General features: G+C 35.5%; 1 protein-coding gene across 1 annotated transcript; it reads left to right on the forward strand.

The window, feature by feature from the left end:
• The first annotated feature begins 12,329 nt into the window (after window positions 1-12,329).
• On the forward strand, window positions 12,330-19,338 carry LOC103940378. Its single transcript, XM_048587289.1, has 11 exons — window positions 12,330-12,622; window positions 13,431-13,555; window positions 13,996-14,440; window positions 14,551-14,666; window positions 14,950-15,733; window positions 16,284-16,721; window positions 16,938-17,126; window positions 17,207-17,434; window positions 17,800-18,133; window positions 18,243-18,426; window positions 18,601-19,338. Exons 1-11 carry the CDS (start codon window positions 12,437-12,439, stop codon window positions 19,082-19,084), a joined length of 3,513 nt encoding a protein of 1,170 aa, XP_048443246.1. The 5' UTR covers window positions 12,330-12,436; the 3' UTR covers window positions 19,085-19,338.
• Window positions 19,339-19,546: the final 208 nt, after the last annotated feature.

Genomic DNA, 19,546 nt, shown 5'->3' on the forward strand with positions numbered 1-19,546 from the left:
AGCAAAAGACGGTGTGAAGTGTTGAGCCAGATTAGAGCATTCTCTCCAGCTTGTGTGGCTGTTGGGCAAGTCAAGACTAGGAGCATGCAGAGGCTGATCGATTATAAAAGCAAATTTGTGAACTTCACAAAAAGACGGAAATTGCCGACTGAGCTAGTCCAACCAAGAAAAACATGAAATTTTTTCACAAAAAGTACTTTTAAGTAGAAGTACTTTAAAAAATTGACGTAGATAATGTTTATGATATAACATACGATATCTTATCGAATTTTTAATGAGTGACTTAATAACTTCAACCACAAGTAGCCGTGATATTGCTTGCAACATTCTCGGCATAGCATACTACATACGTTCAAGCATTCGGGATCAGTTTTGTTTGCCCAACATCCTCATCCGCACTAGACTCACATCTTTGTGAAAAAAAGGGAAAGCGTATGCTGCGTATCCTCTTCCTTTCCCAAACCACTTTCGTGGAAGCTAGCAGCTAATGATGGACCCCGTACGGCTTGACGGGTAGTAACTTGCAGTACAAGTTACGCTTTATTGCCTTACCATGTCTTCAAATTTGCAAATTTATGCAGATAAAAAATAAATGTCAAATCGCTCATCACTGTTGAGAAAGTGCTTGCATATGGAATGAGTTGTTTCTTTTCATTTTAAAAAGGGAACCAGCTGATGGTTTCATCGCGGTAATTCACTCTTTTGGGAGTCGAAAAGATTCACAAAAATATTTCAATTTTCTCGACCACGATTGTATGATTTACCAACACCAAAAATCGAACCCAAAACATCTTGTGTGGAATATGAACCTGACATTTGTTCCCAACCATTTAACCACCTCGTGATGGTTTATTGAACGAATCATTTAAAAGACAATGTATGGGCTGTGTAAGACAATATATTAGACAATGTATAGTATAAAAGAAGACATGTAAAAGATGAGTAGACTCGTACATGCATATAGTAAATGGGCTAACAGCACAGAAGGAGGCCCAAATCGATGAGAGTCCAACACCACTACATACCAATTTTCAGTCACATGGGTTGAATCTTTTTCTATGGGCTGTGTTTGTGAATTCTTAGTTTCCTTTCCTATATGTTTTTTTTGGCTTTTACGCTGAGGTGGTTTTTTTTTTTTTTTTTTAGTTGGGAATAAAGTGTTTTTTGAATCATTACTAGCATATGGGCACGCACAAAGTGTGTAAGAAATTTTTTATTTTTGTTTTTGAAATAGAATGAGAGAGGAAGAGAGTGATAGAGAATGTGGGAGTAGGAAGTTATTTTATTTTTTTTTTAATTTTAATTAGAGATATGTTAGGATTATATGCAGGTAAGGCTTTGAAAAAAAAAACAGCAAAATTTGATTGTGTGAAATCACATTTCTACCCCGTATTTCTTATTCATGTTTTGTTTTAATTAAGGGGTTAAACTGGTAATTTCATAGAATTTTGGTTGACAATGAGTGTTTTATTAATTAGTAGAGATAAGATGGTTCAATACAAAATAAGGAAGAAAAACCATTCAGAGTCAAATGTGAAAATTAAGAACAAAAGCATAATCTTCATTAAAAGATTCGTTGCTTGAAAGTAATTATGGGACGCAAACAAAAGAGAACCAAAAGAAAAACAAAACGTGTCTTCAAAACAAAATTTCAAAAAATAAAGCACACTTTTTTGTCGCATTAGAATACCTATGAAGTAGACCTTGGTAAAAAATCTCCCAAACTGATACACCCCACCCTACTGTCTAGTGGGCATTGATCTCAAGACGTGTTAATCATCACCTGATTAGGTGATGTAGTAATGATATGCATGAAGACATAATTAAAGTTATCGCTTATGTAAATCTACCAAAAATTAGACAGAAATTCTCCTAAAATAAGGACATGACACGAGCAAATAATGATAATAAATTCAGAGCATAATTATTAGTTTACTAATTCTACAAAGAATACAGAACACTGATAACTCTAAAGTACTTTTCCATATAAACCACCTGGTGTTCACAACTTCGCCATCAAATTTGAAAGCCACCATTCATTCGATTGCCGAAAATTAGTGACCACCGTAACCATTTTCCATCTTTTGCTTTTTTAATTTCTCCAAAGTGGGGGCAGGCAGAAATTTATTATATGGTATGTGTATGGTCCAAATTGGCAGAATTGCAACTTTGAAACGTGTCCAATTGGTGCACGATTTCGTGGAGGCAGCATTAAGCCAGCACCTGGCTTTCTAAAAGTTTGACATTTAGGACCACCCTTAGATTACTCGGATGCGGTCCAATCAAAACTGGAACTAGTACCTTCTTTTAATCATTCTTTAGATTGTCAAGCATTATCTTAACGGAAAGGGATTCTTTCCGAATAACCTCCATCAAATTCATCAAGTTAAGAAATCTGGATATTTGAAATTTGATGAAACAATTAAAGTTATTATAACTTTTAAAGAAGATTCTGTTTTTAGCTGTTTTATCAAATTTTAAGGATCTGGATCCTTTGATTTTGTAGATTTGATGGAAGGAATCCGGAGAATCCGTTTCCTTATCTTAACTGCAAAATTTATGCTGTATTTGAAAATACTTTTAACATAACTAAAAGTGTTTTTATTAAAAATTTCAATGCCAAGGCAAAAGACGGTGTGATGTGTTGAGCCGGATTCGAGCGTTCTCTCCAGCTTGTGTGGCTGCTGGGCAAGTCTAGGAGCATGCAGAGGCTGATCGACTATAAAAACAAATTTGTAAACTTCACATAAAGACGGAAATCACCGACTAAGCTGGTCCAACCAAGAAAAACATGAAAATTTTTTTTTCACATAAAGCACTTTTAAGTAGAAGTACTTAAAAAATTAAAATTAAAATTAAAAAAAGAAAAAAAAAAGGTTCCAATGAACTCTTAATATAAACTTATACAGGGAGTGAAAGTTGAATCATTGACCCTTTGAAATGACGTGCTATAACCTCAGATTGTACAAGATAGCCATACCTTTTGTGTATGCTTGTCAAGTTGTAAGTGAGAAGTTTTAAATTTGATCTTCTGACTATTTTAAGTAAGATGTTTCAGGTTCGATTTTCGTCAAATGTGAATTTGAACCATATTAGTTCTATCTCATTGTGAAACTTAACTCACTCTCTTATCTCTTAGTGTAGATAATATTATTATTAAAAAATAAATTAATTAAAAAAAAAGAATTTCGTGAAAGAAACTAAACAATCACCAGTTTGAAATGAATCACCTCACACTAATAATCAAAACCTACTTTTTAATGGTAAAGAAAATGACTCCTTTCTTCTCCTTTACACTTTTCTTAAGAGATGGAATGGAGGATTTAGGATCCTCGCGTGATCCTTTTTGTGAGGATTCTGGGAATTCTCAAATCACATTAGTTCATCGTATATCGTGGGTAATAAATTATTATAAATTTTTTTAATTTAAAATTGAATATAAATAGTACCTGACAAAAACTGACTGCACGATATATAATGAACGGATGTGATTAAAGGGTTCATGGGATCCTCACAAAGAGGATCCGGTGAGGATCCTTTCTAGGAATGGAGGGGTTTGTGTTCTTAAATTTTATTTATTTATGTTGGAGAACAATTTATATGGCAATCGCACATAGTCACATGATGTCTTGTGTCAATAAATCAAACACATATGAATAAATTTTACACATATGTTAATTTTATTGGCGCAAGGCCTAACTGTAGCGGTATACCTGCATCGTGTAAGTCGCTCTCTTTATATTAAGGTTTACTCCATGGATAATGAATTGTTATTAGGACGATGCTATCTATACACCTCTTTTATCTTTCAGACAACCATTTCAGTTTTTGGTAGCTGGATCAAATGAATTGCAAAAGAAGTGTGTAGATAGCACCACTCTTGTTATTATTCGTCACATGCTATGCATGTGCTCATTAAAATTTTGAAAATAAAATTTACAAAGAGAGAAAATATAAAATGGTTGGATTTTTTATGAAGACCTTCAGACAAATTTTCGTCTCTGAATAGATTGTTTATATCTTTAACGACTCTTTCTAGACAACTATATTTCGTTACTAAAAGTTTATTTTATTTGAGACAAAAACATAGAAGAGTAAATGGATACATAGTCACCTGGTTGTGAGGGTTTGAAAAAAACAGAAATGTTACCCTAATGTTACCCTTACCGCATATTTTGTATCGTCTCTCTAAATTCTAATAGAGATAAGGCTCACATACGTTGATATGCCCTATTTCTATCATAGAGATGATACAAATGATGATATAAATATGTGGTAGAGCATTATTTAAAAAAAAAACAAAAAACAAATCATTTTGTATTTGATTTACTATATTAACCATATTTTTATTTTGATTATTTTTTCTTCAATTTTGTTGATAGAGTTAATTTGATTTTTCTTCTTCTGTCGGTTGATAAATTGTTTTTTGTTAACATGTAGTTTAGGTTATAAGTAGGTAACACGAAAAAAAAAAAAATCTTGATCACAATTCACACGTGGCGATTGAATAATAAACATGAGTAAAAGCATGATGCAATTCTAAGATTCTAAAAGCGTTACTAATCTAGTTTAATATGGCAAACATCAATTATTTGTCCATTTTTTTATAAATTAAAAAGTAATTAAATTAAAGGAAGAGGGCAACTATATATCCTAAGGTTTGGTAGTGAGAGAGATTGATGGGCAGGTGTGGACCACAGGAAGGCGAGTACGTATTTCCCCTGGCTACTCGCGCGAGTTGCTAGTGGACTCTATGGTGATTGCTTGCATCGCCCCAATTGGACAACGACAAGAACAAGAGAAAGAGATCCCCCTTCTGGCGTTCAGCCAAATTTAAACCGTCAAATGAGTCGTCATCGGCGGCGTGGCCAACGCCTAGGGGCAGGGACGTGTAAACGTCACGCCCAAGCGTCGCATCTGTTTTTAAGTTAGCATCTTCAATGGAATCGATACAAATTTGAGATGTAAAAATAATATTTATATTCCGTCTTATATTCTTAAGAATGTCATTTGTGTTTTTTTGTTGAACGATAAATTGCTTTATAAATGATTAAATCTGAACCGATACATTAACATCCGCACGAGGATTTGAATAACTAAATTGGCTCACAATCATCCCACTAGAATACACTATTCTCTTCAAAGACATGAGTAATCACCATGTGAGCTGCTTTGTTACAATTTTGGGGAGAGAATGAGAACGCAACAGATATAACTTGAGAAGTTAACTCCAAAAAAAGAAAAGATTTTTCAGTGTACCGAAAATACGGTTTGGGACACCAAGCATCACAAAACAATTAGTTGCGCACTTAAAAAGAAATTTCAACCAATTTGTTATATCTAGCTATGTTCCCAGTACACTAAATTTTATTTTATTTTTTCAAAGAAAGAGATGTAAAGGTGACTCATTTATTTATTTTTACTATAACTAAGAGACCCGCCTCTCAAAAATGTAAATGTTCATTTTTATTTATATCTTTGAGCGAAAATAAGTATTTCACATCCTTCAATTAGAGAGTTTTACAACTAAAAAGACATGTAAAACGCCCACTTCAGTACTGGGGAATTTGGGCCAGGCACAAAATGGGCTAGCCATAATAAATTGGTATCAAACTATTGTCCACGAAAATTAAACTTAAATTCTCCCACTAACAAATAAAGAAAAATATCACTAAAACACAGTGACGTTGGATTGTTCAATAAATCCTATAAGTTTAAAAAAGATTCATTCACTTCCTTGCAACAAAAGAAATGCGAGTCAAAACACCTTTACAATATCAACTTTTGAAGGAATGATCCTTGAGAGAGGAATTAAATTAAAGATAGGTAGTGTCTAAACATTTGTAGAGTCATAAATAAAGACTTTGCTTGGAATCGAAGTTATGGGAATCTTGTCTTTTTTAAGTATTTGGCTAATGTTTAATTGAATGATGAAGCAAACTTAGCAAAGACATGAACTATTGTGGTATGCACGTAACACGTTTATGAAGGGAAAATGGAGGTTGGTTAGAGTTAGTAGGCATTTACAAGAAAAGGGAAGAATTTTATGTTCAAGGGGACGACTTTTAGGCCTTTGGGTTTGGATGGGGTAGGGAGTCCCTATTTCATTCCTTGACCCTATTAATTATTACAAAAAAAATAAGCACAATTAGCCAACTAATCATGATTCATCACATAATTTCCTTAAAGCATGCATCTCCAAAAAGATAGATTTTTCAGTGTATCGGAAACACGGTCCGATACGCAAATTGTTATAATAAAATTAGTTCGAAATTATTTTTCCTTCAAGTTTTTAACTAATTGTATTATAATACTTGATCTATCGCTTTGTATGTCTAGTACACTGAAAAATCGATCGCAGCGATGACTTTTAGCTTGTGGGATTAGATAGGGAGTCACTATTCCATTCTTTGACTTGATTAATTTTTTTTAATTTTATTATGTTCAATGGAAAAATATTACAAAAGATAAGCACAATTATGCAACTAATCATGATCACCACAAAATTTCCTTGAAGCATCTCCAAAAGAGAGATGCAAGTTGAAGACGTAAAAGCAACATTTATATTTCACTTTACATTTTTTGGGATATGTATATTTTATTTTTATTCTAAAGGGAGAGATAAATTTGGGATGTCATTTATTATTCTCTCTTAAACAAGCAGGTTCCAAATGTAAATTTATGAAAATGTTAGAGAGATCAATTTTTAAACTAAATTTTGTAAATTAAATGATGTGACACTTGATGATTGGATTACATTTTTAATAATTTTAAAAAAAAAAATCTAACCATCAACTGACTCATCATGTTGCCTACCAACATGATTTGAAAAGATGATTTCTCTGACATCATCGTAAATTTATACATTCCAACCAAAATGGGTGTTTTACATCTCTACCACTAAATTTTTTTTGGTTCAATAATAAGCCTAAAATGTCCATTCCAAGACATTTTCGATCTAACATGAAAAGAATATGGAGCAAAATGGAAGGGACATGCCAATCTCGAGGATGCATGATTTCAAAGACTTGTGAGCACAAGTTTCTTGGTATCAATAATGTTGTGTTTGTGTCCTTTCAAATTGTATATAATTCTTTTCTTTTTTTTTTAATACGATTTTCACGTTTGGTTTTGGACGATATTTTTGGCTTTTCTTTGTGCTATTATATTATCTTATGGTGATTTAATAAAACGCCTTATGTATTCTATTTTATTAAGAGAAGAACCATTGTCAATTTTTTTTTTCATTTTTTTCAATCTTGCCCTCACTTTTGACTACATAATATTGACATGAGGAGGGTAAAATAGTAATTTTATTTCTTTTGAGAAAATAACAATCATATCCCTATTTTTTCTATTTTACCCTCATTTTTTATACACAATATTTACATAAAGAGGGCAAAATGGTAATTACTCACAACTATAAATAATAGTGTACATACAACTGATCATCTGTTACGTGTTATTTCATATAATTCTAATTAACTTTCACATTAAATGTTACATTTTTAAATTTTGAAAAAAAATTAACCAAAGTTGAGCAAAAAGACACAAGATAGATGATTAAGTGTATAATGAGCATACACCATAACTTATGGTCGTGAGCAAAAAAGCTTCCATGAATGAAATATGGCTATTGAGAACCAACATAGGATGCCTCAGTGGTTAGGAACGAATCCCAAGCTCATATTTCATACGACATGTTCTGGATACGATTATTGGGATTGGTGAATCCATGGTAGTGGGCAGTGTAAGATGAAATGCGTTCCAAGTTCTCAAAAAGGTGAATTTTCAAGACGAAGCAGGCAACTAAGTTTTTTTTTTTTGGGTAAATTACATAAAACTACCTCAACTATTGGGCTAGTCACAATTTCATACCTCATCTTTAAAAAAATGTCAATATCATACCTCATCTTATGAATTTGTTACAATTCCATACCTTCCGTCAGTTTGTCTATCAATTCTTCCGTTAAATAGTAATGTGGCTTGAGAAGGGGCCCATTTTCAATCCCAACTAAATTAAAAAATTAACTAAATGTTAAAAAAAATAAATAAAATAAAAACCAAACGCACACCCAGATCCCCTTCCTTCCCTCTTACATTTTTACAACTCCCGCCCTCTCTTCCTCCATCTCTACCTCCCTCCCATGGCGCTCCTCCCCCTCCCCCTCCTACACACCCATCACCCTCTCCAAGAACCTAAAACCCCATATTTGGCTTTTCCAGAAAACCTTCGCAGCCTCCCTCATGCCTCCCTATTATCCTTTCTAAAACTAGCGCAAACCAGTACACCATCACTGGTAACCTCGCCATCTGCAACACCGCGCACAGCCCTTCATACCATCTCTAACCAAAGGGTTCAGAGGGTCAAAAATAGCTCGAAAACCGTTTCAAACCGAAGGCTAGGCCAAATGGCTCGTGGGCCCCACTAGACAACAAAAGGCCAAAGGCTGGCTGGCTGGATTTTTCATTATTAATACATTTTCTATCGGATATATCCGACAATATTGTACTTATTCTTGTTGATTATAGCCGACATGAATGGTAGACCCTTTTTTTTTCTTTTTTTTACAAATTTTTAAATTCTCTTTTTTTTTCCTATAACTTCCTAAGCCATTATGCAACATTAAATAATATTAAATTTAAATAATAAATTATGTTTGGCCCTCGGTTGGAGATAGTTTTTTGTGACAGGGTTAAAACGAGCCCTATGACCATTTGGGCATCAGTTGGAGATGGAGGCAAATATGACCCTATACTATTCATTAAAATATTAATATCTTGGAGGGCCAGAAGGATAAAATGAGCCCTCTGGCCCTCGTTCAGTTGGAGATGGCCTTAGTTTCGTCGTATTTTTCTGTAACGGTTCATAAACCAAGGCAACGTTTTGCGAGACGGAGAACGAAAACAACAAGGGGAAAGGAGACAGAGGGTTCGATTAGGAATCAGAGCCGAGTACCAGCCAAATTAGCAAGAAAATGGGGCCAGGAACCCGTACTACAGAGGCAGTCACGAAGCAACTTTGCCATGGTACAGACGATGACGATGGGGAAGGAGAGTGGGCGTACATGGAGAAGGTGATGGGTGTGTAGGAGGGGGAGGGGGATGAGCACCATGGGAGGGAGGTGGAGATGGAGGAAGAGAGGGCGGGAGTTGCAAGGGGAAGGAAGGGGATCTGGGTGTGGGTTTGGTTTAGTTTGGTTTGGTTTTTTTATTTTATTTTTTAATTTTAATATTTAGTTAAAATTTTAATCTAGTTGGAATTGAAAGTGGGCTCCGTCTCAAGTTACGTCACTATTTAACAGAAAAATTGACAGACAAACTGACGGAAGGTTCTAAATTGTAACAAATTCGTAAGATGAGGTATGACATTGACATTTTTTAAAGATGAAGTATAAAACTGTAATTAGCCCAATTATTAAGGTAATTTTATGTAATTTACTTTTTTTTTTTTTTTTTGGTTGAAAAAACAGTATGACTATTGGGGTAGTGTAGTTTGGCTATGATTCGAGTTTGACCATTCTCACATGGTAGTGCTTTGTAGGATTTATAGCAAATCAAACCTAAATTTGATGTAACCTTTTTGTGGTTGTAGCTACAAGAAATGCTTTTATATTCTAGATGTATTCCAGATGTTGCTGATGGGACAAATCTAAATTACGGGTGAAAAAAAATTTAAATACTTGCTAATTTCAGATATGATACTCTTCGTGTATTCTCACAATTGCTTTCAATTCCAAAGTTACAGTGCAAATATTTCAAATGTCAACGGTTAAAAAATCTTTGCGTAGTTAAGTTAATTAGAGTAATGTATCCTTTATTCTATATTCATTTGGATTCTTTACATACAGTTTAAATTAGACTAAAATAACGATCGAAAATGTGACTTAGCACAACAAGTTTAATGGTATAACTCTTTACTTGTAAGTGATAAATTTTAGATTTGATTATCACTAAAGTCAAATTCAATCCAAATTATTATGGTTAGCCCATTGTAAGATTTAACCTACTCCATCACTTTTTTTTGTTGTTGTTGTCGTCGTTGTAAAAACATTACATCTAAGTTTAGATAATATCAATTGTATTCAAAATAACGCGACTAGATTCAATGAATCACCTTTTTGTTGACTACGTTCAATGAATCATATTAAATGAGCTGAAAAGTTATATTTTAAAAAAAGTGGTAGATTGTCATGGTGATTAAAATTTTCATCTTCAACCTATTACGTACTAAGTTTATCAGTCCATTAAAAAAAACGTTGCCATTATTTTACCTTATAATTCAACGTTTTTTATATCCATAAAATGAAAAATTGAAACCAATTTTTAATAATACGGTCGGTACACAATTTTTATTTATTTTCATTTAAAAAAACTGTTCATCATGAGGAATGGAAATGATGGCATCGGTTATAATGGAAGAGATGTATCCTCTATCCATTTGTATCATGACACGTAAATTATTTGTTCTTTTAAAATTGACCATAAAAAACATATGCAATGTATATTCACTGTCCTACCCTTTACTTGTTCAATTTTTTAGATTCATAATTCTTTTTGCTTGTAATCACTTACCGTCATATCCGGTTACGTCAAAGAATACGAGTCATCTTCTCTTAATAATAGTATTGATAAATAAACAACGCTACCTAGAATTAAATAAAAACAATTAAAAAATGTGGTCCAACACAACACTTTAATTCTTTTTGAAATAGCACGTCTAGCATTGATTCATTTCCCCTAAAATCAGAAAGAGTTTGACCCACAAATTAATATGAACATGCAAACTACATACATACATATTTTACGCATGCGGAAGTCATGTTCCAACCATTTTTGAGTGCGGAAAGGTCCCTTTCCGGATCCCTTTCACAAAATCCATCAAGTCAATCAATTTGAGTTCTTAAAAATTGATTTAACGGCTACAAACAGAAACTCATTTTAAAAGTTATAATAACTTTAGTCATTAGATCAAATTTCAAGGGCCCAAATTGCTGACCTTGATGGATTTGGTGGAAGAGATCCAGAGAGGATCCCTTTCGCTAGATTAGGCATTTCTGACGAGTTGGTTGAGATAGGTTGTACCAATTAAAATGAATTAGAGTTTAGTTCGTTATTTGTTATGTCAAAATGTGAGATGGATATGACTGGACATGATAGATTATGAATCGACAATAGAGTAGATTATGTAACGTATCCTTATATAAGTTACAAGTTTCATCTTAAACTCTTTGCCAATCCAATTCTATCCTATAAGATCTGTTTGGTGGGCTTGCTTAAGAATAATATTATATTGACACATACTTATAAGACATGACTTAAAAAGAATAACCGTATTGTTAGCCTCAAAATCATCCTCAATGCATGTATTTATATTATACAGATCCTTTAACAACAGAGATCCCCAATTTTCAAAAAAAAAATGGGGATACCCTCTTGACCGTTGGATTTAGCTTTAATGAGATTGTGTGACCTATGATTTAACCTCGACCATACAATTTCATTAAAGCCAATTCAACGGTCAAGAGAGTATCCCTATTTAAAAAAAAAAAGAGGATCTGACACTGGAAAAAGAGATCAAAGAGAAACCACAAGTGAACACTCAAAGATATACAACTCGCCACCCTAAGGAATCCACCAAAGAGATAAGAGTTTATGGATAGGAAGAAATTCACACTTTACTAAACCAAGTTTAAAAGTAATTCTTAATTTCTGAATAATTTCCATACATGAGTACTGGGTTTAAATAGCTAGGCATGGAACAACTTTCTACCTTCAAGGAAGAGGTTACTAAACATAAACTTAATGAGAATATGAACCATCTTTGAATTAAATTACTAAACAACAACCTTCAACCTTCCAAATTCTATTCGGTGTCAGGGTCCCTCTTGTTAAAGAATCCTTTATATTATATAGATCAAGAAAGTGTCCTTAATTTAAAAAAAAAATGAGGATCCCTCTTGTGAAAGGATCCGTTATATCATATATGTATATTACGTAGTCCGCGTTGTTGTTTAAATAAAGAAACAAAAAACAAAATCAAAAGAGTAAAATAATACCGTTGGGGCGAGAGACGACGTGTGAAGGACACGGATAATACGTATGTGTAAGCACACATTCATTCTCTTCACGCCTTTTCATTTCGTCCCATCCTCCCCCACCCCCCACAAAAATAAATATTAAAATCCCAGCCCGTACCCAAACCAAACCCAAACCCAACTCCCGACACAAATCTTCGAATTTCAAATTGCAAAAAGCGAACTTTCAATCGAAACGAAACGAAACGAAACGCAAAAGCTGGGAGAGGTCGCGACGTATCAGTTTCTATTGATTCGTTCAAATTATTGATTGATCGGTTCGCGAATTCGATTTTCATACCGTACGACGTCGTGCTGATTGATCATCAACTCAACTGACGCGACGACGACGAGGGGACATGGTAGGGGGAGGCGGCGGCATAGCCATGGACTTTCCGGCCGACGAAAGGGCGTCGTCCTTCTCTTCGCCTCCGAGACTTCCCACAAGGCTCAGACGGAGGCTCAGCCTTGTCGACTGTAACAAGAGTCATAACACCGCCGAACAAATTCAGGCCAAGCTCAGACTCGCCGATCTTCGCCGTCAGGTTTCCCTCCCTCTCTGTCTTTCTCTATTTGTACTATTCATTTCTTAAATGCTGTTTTTCATCCGTGAATTTTTATTTTCGAATTTGTAATTTTCTTTTTGTCTACAATAACAACAACAAAAAAATACCTTATCCCACTAATTTTCTTTTTGTTTACTGAGAAAATTTTGATGATAATTTGGTGCGGGAAAATTCAAGACTGGACTGAGCCATATACTTCAGTCAAGAACTGTTTTTCTTAATTTTCTTTTAATTTTAATTTTAGGTAGGTGATGCTGATTGCTGACTTATTAAGGATCCATGAGTAGCTTGTTATCAATTTCTCTTACTTTTTTATGAACTTTTTGGTTCCAAATTTTGAGATGATATTCAAATTTATTTGTTTTCTTATTGTTTTCTTTTGTACAATCTTTTTTATCGCAATTGAACGGAAGAGGGTTTTACTTTATAAATTTTCATATATCAAAAACACCTTGGGAATTTTGATTCAGTCTTTGTTTTGTTTTTATATTTAATTAAAGTAAATTTTGTAGATGGTTAGACTGTTTATACCTTTAATTTAAAGCGTGTTGCTTTTGCTTGTGGTAGGTAAGGTTGTTTGAAATCTGGGTTTTCTTCCTTTTTTCATGGGTGTCTCTGTTTTCAAGTCTGGAACAAATAACAGTATTGTTTTTCAGTAATCGTATTTTCTTGTTAAGCGATGTGTTTTGTGGCGTAAAATTTTGTTATATCGTTTCTTAAGTCTGCTTGAATCTAGTTTACAGTTTAAATCTGACTTTTCGAATTTCATTAATTGGTTTGGGTACAGGAACACTATGAAAAGTTGTCAAGCAAGGCACGGGCGAAGCCGAGGAGTCCTTCCCGATCTTCATCTGAAGAGGAAGACCTTGGCCAGCGACTAGAAGCCAAGCTACAAGCTGCTGAGAAGAAAAGGTAACACTTGAATAATTGAATTTATGTCGTTTAAGAAGCTCACCCTTCTATAATGTTGTTGGCTTAGAATGATGCTTAGTTTCACTTTCCAATGTTTCATGGTCCACAATGTTTTAAATGGTCCACAATGTTTTGAATGGTCCCTCTTCGTTTTGAAGGATTTCACTCTTTCTGTTTTTCCTTATCATGATTGAAAATATTATTTTTCATTCTCACCAGAAAGTGAACCCAGGACTCTCTTGGATGCATATATTGGGACCCTATTTTTTCAATTGATTTTTACCCCCAACTGATAATTATTTCCTTTGTGAAGTTACTCTCTTTTCTTTGCTCCTACTAAGTTATGACTCGGACCAAAACTCGACGAGTTGACCATGCTTCCTCCAGTCTCCACGTCCTGATTAATCTTGTCATTCTGTTGCTTACTGTTGAACCAACAGGTTGAGCATTCTTGAAAACGCTCAAATGCGCTTGGCGAAATTGGATGAATTGCGGCAAGCAGCTAAATGTGAGGTAGAAATGCGTGTTGAAAAGGAACGTCAAAAGCTTGGGTCGAAAGTGGAATCACGTTTTCAGCAGGCAGAGGCAAATAGAATGCTTATGCTCAAAGCTTATAGACAAAGAAGGGCTACTCTGAAGGAGAGGACATCTCAGTCCTTATTGCGGAAGATGGCTTGGGAGAAGAAGTACAAGGAACGAGTACGTGCTGCAATTAGCCAAAAACGTGCAGCTGCTGAAAAAAAGCGATTGGCACTTTTGGAAGCAGAGAAGAATAGGGCATGTGCAAGGATGTTGCAAGTGCAAAGAGTGGCTAAGTCTGTCTCTCATCAACGTGAGATTGAAAGGAGGGCGAAGAGGGAGCAGTTAGAAAATCGGTTGCAAAGGGTATGCATTTCATTTACACAAGCACAACTTATTTCTCAGTTCTACCAGTGGCCTTTTGTTGCTGTTCTAGTGTTTCCTAATAAACTTTTATTTTTTGGTTATACATTTAGGCAAAGAGGCAAAGAGCAGAGTATCTAAGGCAAAGAGGAAAGCTACAGATATCTTTTCAAGTGAGTTGGAATAGGATGCACGAGGAGGCTGATCTTCTTTCCAGAAAGCTAGCAAGGTATGCATCCTTTGAAATACTGATCTCAGAGAGTTGTTTTGGTCTGGGTCAAAGCCTTGTGGTTGTTTTCGTATTTTCGAGTAGATGTTTATTATTCTTTGTTGTGTTTTGCGGTATACCAGAGTCAACCGTTTATATTTTTTTTATGGTTATGAAGCTTTAGATTAAGTTTCACCTGTTTCTATGATAATGAAAATTTTTAGCTTGTAAAATGCTGATATCCTATTTTTTACCCAAGTTTAAACTACAACTTTCAGCCTAAATGTGTGTTGATATTTAATAGGTGTTGGAGGCGTTTCCTCAGGCTGAGGAGAACTACACTTGCTTTGGCAAAAGATTATGATGCCTTGAAAATTACTGAAAAGGCTGTCAAGTCAATGCCATTTGAGCAGCTTGCAGTTTTGATTGAATCAACTGATACCCTTCAGACTGTGAAAGCTCTTCTTGACCGGCTTGAGAGTCGGTTAAAAGTTTCCAGGGCTGTTGCCTCAATAAATTATCCATCCAACTTTGATAACATAGATCACCTTCTTAAACGAGTTGCTTCCCCAAGAAAGAGAACTACACCAAGGCCATCTTTAAGGAGTAGAAGCGCAAATAAAGCATCTTCCATCAGGGACACAGCTAGAAATTCTGTTAAATTATCAAGATATCCGATGAGAGTGGTTCTTTGTGCTTACATGATTTTGGGTCATCCAGATGCGGTTTTCAGTGGTAGAGGAGAGCGTGAAATTTCTCTGGCCAAATCTGCAGAAGAGTTTGTTAGACAGTTTGAGTTACTACTAAAGGTTATATTCGACGGCCCCATGCAAAGCTCTGATGATGAGTCTGATTCCGCATCGCCCAAACATTTGACCTTCAGATCTCAGCTTGGAGCCTTTGATAAAGCATGGTGCTCCTACTTGAATTGTTTTGTGGGTTGGAAGGTTAAGGATGCTCAGCTATTAGTGGAAGATTTGGTGAGAGCAGCGTGCCATTTAGAGCTCTCTATGATTCAAACTTGCAAGATGACTCCGGAAGGAGTGACTGGTGATCTTACTCATGATATGAAGGCTATTCAGAAACAGGTACATTAGTTGTATATTGATTTTTATTATTTTTTTCCTTCATTTCTTTTGTAAAAAAATTGTGTGACATATTTAAGAAGACTGGGTTTGTTCCACCATCAGCAAAAAAATCAAACTTCTCTTTCTTTAATATCATTTGATTTATGTATAGGGGGAAAGAAGACAAACTGGCACACCCTCCACTCCATCTTAGGTTTTTACTTTCTGTTATAAACTAATGGGTTTTACTCACCTTCCTCTTTCCATTTTGTACTTATTCTTGTTGCTTGCTTGTGAACTTTTATGTTTTCAATTACCATCATTGCGAGTATGTTTGGGAAAATAATATATGTCACTTTTCAAAAAGGAAAATCCATGCTTGCTAATTTTCATCTCTTTCAGTGAGAGGGGCCAATCTTTTCTATACAGTAAAAGAATAAGCTAAATATTGACTAGTTTTACAAATTTCCTTTATAGGAATTGTTCAACTTTGTCTTTTCTTTTTTTGACAATCTAGCAGTGTCTTTATGTTGACTTATTGGCTGACATTTTGAGTTATATGTTGGCGTAGGTTACTGAAGACCAAAAGCTATTGAGGGAAAAAGTGCAGCACCTAGGTGGAGATGCTGGGATCGAGCGTATGAAATCTGCTATATCCGAAACACGGTTAAAATACTTTCAAGCAAAGGAAAATGGAAGCCCATCAGGGTTGCAGGTCACACACATTATTTCTCCAAGTCCCCCTAGTTCAACACTCAGTCCTTCTGCTAGTGCAGATAAGAGAAGTAATCCAGGTCGTGTAGTCCGATCCTTATTTAGGGAAGATGCTACTGCTCATCATGGAGTTCTATCCTCTGCTAGGAAAACCAGTTTGGATCAGCAGCGTGGATCTTCTTCACAAAAGTTGGTCACAGAGAATGAATTAATTGTGAATGAGTTTCTACATGAGCAGAAGCATGGATTTGCCAATATTTTTGATGTTACTGACGAAGATCCAAACAATGTTCAGGTTTGTGCATTTCATATTTGTAAATAATATTAGTGGTTGAAGTTAAAAATGTAAATATTGTTGTTTTGGATGTTGACAGACTCATAAGTAATGCCGTTTCATCTATTTGTGGTCATATTTTGAAAAGGATATTTTGTTTGTTGTTACACATGTATTTACTGATGATGAGCCAGAAATTTTACCACTTTTCTGATTGATGGGTATTATATTTTCCAGTCAAAGATAAGACAGACAATGGAGAAGGCTTTTTGGGATGGCGTAATTGAATCTGTAAAAGAGGATGAGCCCAACTATGACAGAATAATTCAACTCATGATGGAGGTGAGGGATGAAATCTGTGAGATGGCTCCACAGGGCTGGAAGCAAGAGATTTTTGATGCTATTGATGTGGATATTCTCTCTCAGGTAGCAGCACCATTAATTGTCTTCTCTAACATTACTTTGCATGCATGGATAGAAAATTAACTTCTATTCTTTGTCCTTAGGTTTTGAAATCTGGTAACCTGGACATTGATTACCTGGGAAAGATCCTAGAGTTTTCATTGGTCACTTTGCGAAGGCTGTCCTCTCCAGCGACTGATGATGAAATGATGGCCACATACCAGAGTTTAAGGAAAGAACTAGATGAGATATGTCAAACCAGGGACGACTCCAACTGCTCAAGTGTCCTGGCAATGATCAAGGGCCTGCGTTTTGTTCTAGAGCAGATTCAGGTATGTCTCTAGTTTTAGTTGTACATCTGAAAAAGGTTTCGCGTTGTATTAATTTCTTTTGTGGAATAGAAACCTATGGGCAATAAGTTTCAGAAGGGTAATAGTAACGTCTTTCATTGAATTATTGGTACTGTATGCGTATTTTTTGTAGTACTATTTGCGAGTTGTTGCATGAGAATTGAAAATGTTTTCAGTGTATTTGATAGTTGCCTTTTATATCTCAAAACACAGTATTTCAAACATTTCTGTTAAAAATTCTACATATAACACTAGTCAGTGGATTCAAAGTGTAATAATGTATATTGAAATACATATTGAAATACCAAGATTCCCCCAGAGTAATGTAATGCTGGATTTTGTGACAGGCGCTTAAACGAGAGATTAGCAAAGCACGTATAAGAATTATTGAACCTTTGTTAAAGGGGCCAACTGGTGTGGAATACCTGAGAAAAGCTTTTGGCAATCGCTATGGATCTCCCTCGGATGCCAATACCTCTCTAGCACTTACAGCACAGTGGCTTTCAGCAGTGTGGGATTGCAAAGATCAGGAGTGGCAAGAACATACAATCTCTTGCTCAACTCTGATGAGTGGTGATAATCCATCTCAGGGGTTTGTTCCTTCCACCGCCCTTAGAAGTGGGGGAAGCTTTCTGGTGAAATCAAATTCCCCTTCTACTTCTGCTGCTACTAATAGCACAGGTTTGAGTACGGAAATTACTTTTGTAATTTTTTTATTAAGGGGATGTTTGTAATTGCAAAGTGGGTTCCGTGTTCTTTGTTTAATATGTGTTTGTTTCTCTTGGACTAGGTATTCAACAACCGGAATGTAAGGGAGAAACAGTTGATTTGTTGGTGAGGCTTGGTTTGTTGAAGTTGGTTAGCGGTGTGTCTGGTTTGACTGAGGAGGCTCTACCTGAGACTTTCAAGCTTAACCATTCTAGGCTGAGGGCTGTTCAGGCTCAAATTCAGAAAATTATTGTTACTTCCATAAGGTAACTTAGCGCTCGTGCACTTGGATTTACTTGAAACAATATGGGGGTTTCCTTTTTTTTTTTTTTTTAGTGCATAAAAAGTAACGTTCCTAAATGATCAACGTTTCAGTTGTCTTTGCTTTGAGTGACTATATCATAGATTTCTAATCCCCGGTGAAAAATATGTAAATGCAGCATCCTTATTTGCCGGCAAACCCTTTTAAGCGAGAGGGTAGTAACCAGCTCTATAGACATGGAACACATAGTATCAAAATGCACGGAGCAACTTTTGGGAACCTTGGACAGTGTCGAAGATGCTGGCATGGAGGAAATTGTTGAATCAATTAGTGACTTCTCGATTGACAGTAACAAAGTTGTAGACAGCGAGAAACTTCGGTCAAGGAAGGCAGTTATGACGAGCATGTTAGGAAGGAGCTTGCAAGCTGAGGATCCCGTGTTTAAAAGGGTTTCTCGTGCTGTATATACGGCTGCAAGGGGAGTGGTTCTTGGCGGAAGTGGATCCCTAGGAAGAAAATTAGCGGAAACAGCACTCCGGCAAGTTGGAGCTGTTGCGCTGACCGACAGCTTGGGGGAAGCCGCAGAGGTTTTAGTGGTGGCAGCCACCGTATCGGTTAGTGTTTATGGACCTTGGTATGTACATCTGACTGAGGACATGTGAAGGGGTTGTATTTGTCGAAAATTATGACGACGTCGTACATAGAAAAGAAATAAAATACACACGAGTATGTACATGGTGGTGTGGGTGTTGTGTGTACAAGTTATGGGGGCAGTGGAGATATGCAGTGTGTAATTTGTAAAGCTAGTTCTAGATTGTATGTAGCTGTGTAGAGATGTAAGGTATGGATATTTCTAATTCTTTCATGTAATGAAAAATAAGGATGTGAATATTTTCTAGACTAAATTTGGATTTAAGTTGCTCTGTGTTTAATAATTATTTCGCTTTCAGTTTTAAAATAAAAACGAAAACTAAAGAAGTGAAAACGGTTCTCCTCCTATCTGTTGTCGAGGGTGGCCGCTTCGGTCTTAACACCCCTACTACTGATGTACAGCCTTTTCTTGAGTTCGTAGAGTTGGGGTTTCACTTACCCACAATGGAGGAATCGCCAGTCAAGCGGCTATG

Source organism: the organism of the source record quoted next, unplaced genomic scaffold, assembly GCF_019419815.1.
Source record: "Pyrus x bretschneideri cultivar Hongxiangsu unplaced genomic scaffold, Pyrus_bretschneideri_v1 Contig265, whole genome shotgun sequence".
Classification (NCBI taxonomy): Eukaryota; Viridiplantae; Streptophyta; class Magnoliopsida; order Rosales; family Rosaceae; genus Pyrus; species Pyrus x bretschneideri.

Bases quoted from the DNA above. Each gene is read 5' to 3' on its own strand.
- LOC103940378 (XM_048587289.1), top strand. From the start codon at position 12,437: ATGGTAGGGGGAGGCGGCGGCATAGCCATGGACTTTCCGGCCGACGAA. The intron at 13,556-13,995 runs GTAACACTTGAA...TTGAACCAACAG, and splicing joins CAAGCTGCTGAGAAGAAAAG to GTTGAGCATTCTTGAAAACG. The intron at 17,127-17,206 runs GTAGCAGCACCA...CTTTGTCCTTAG, and splicing joins ATGTGGATATTCTCTCTCAG to GTTTTGAAATCTGGTAACCT.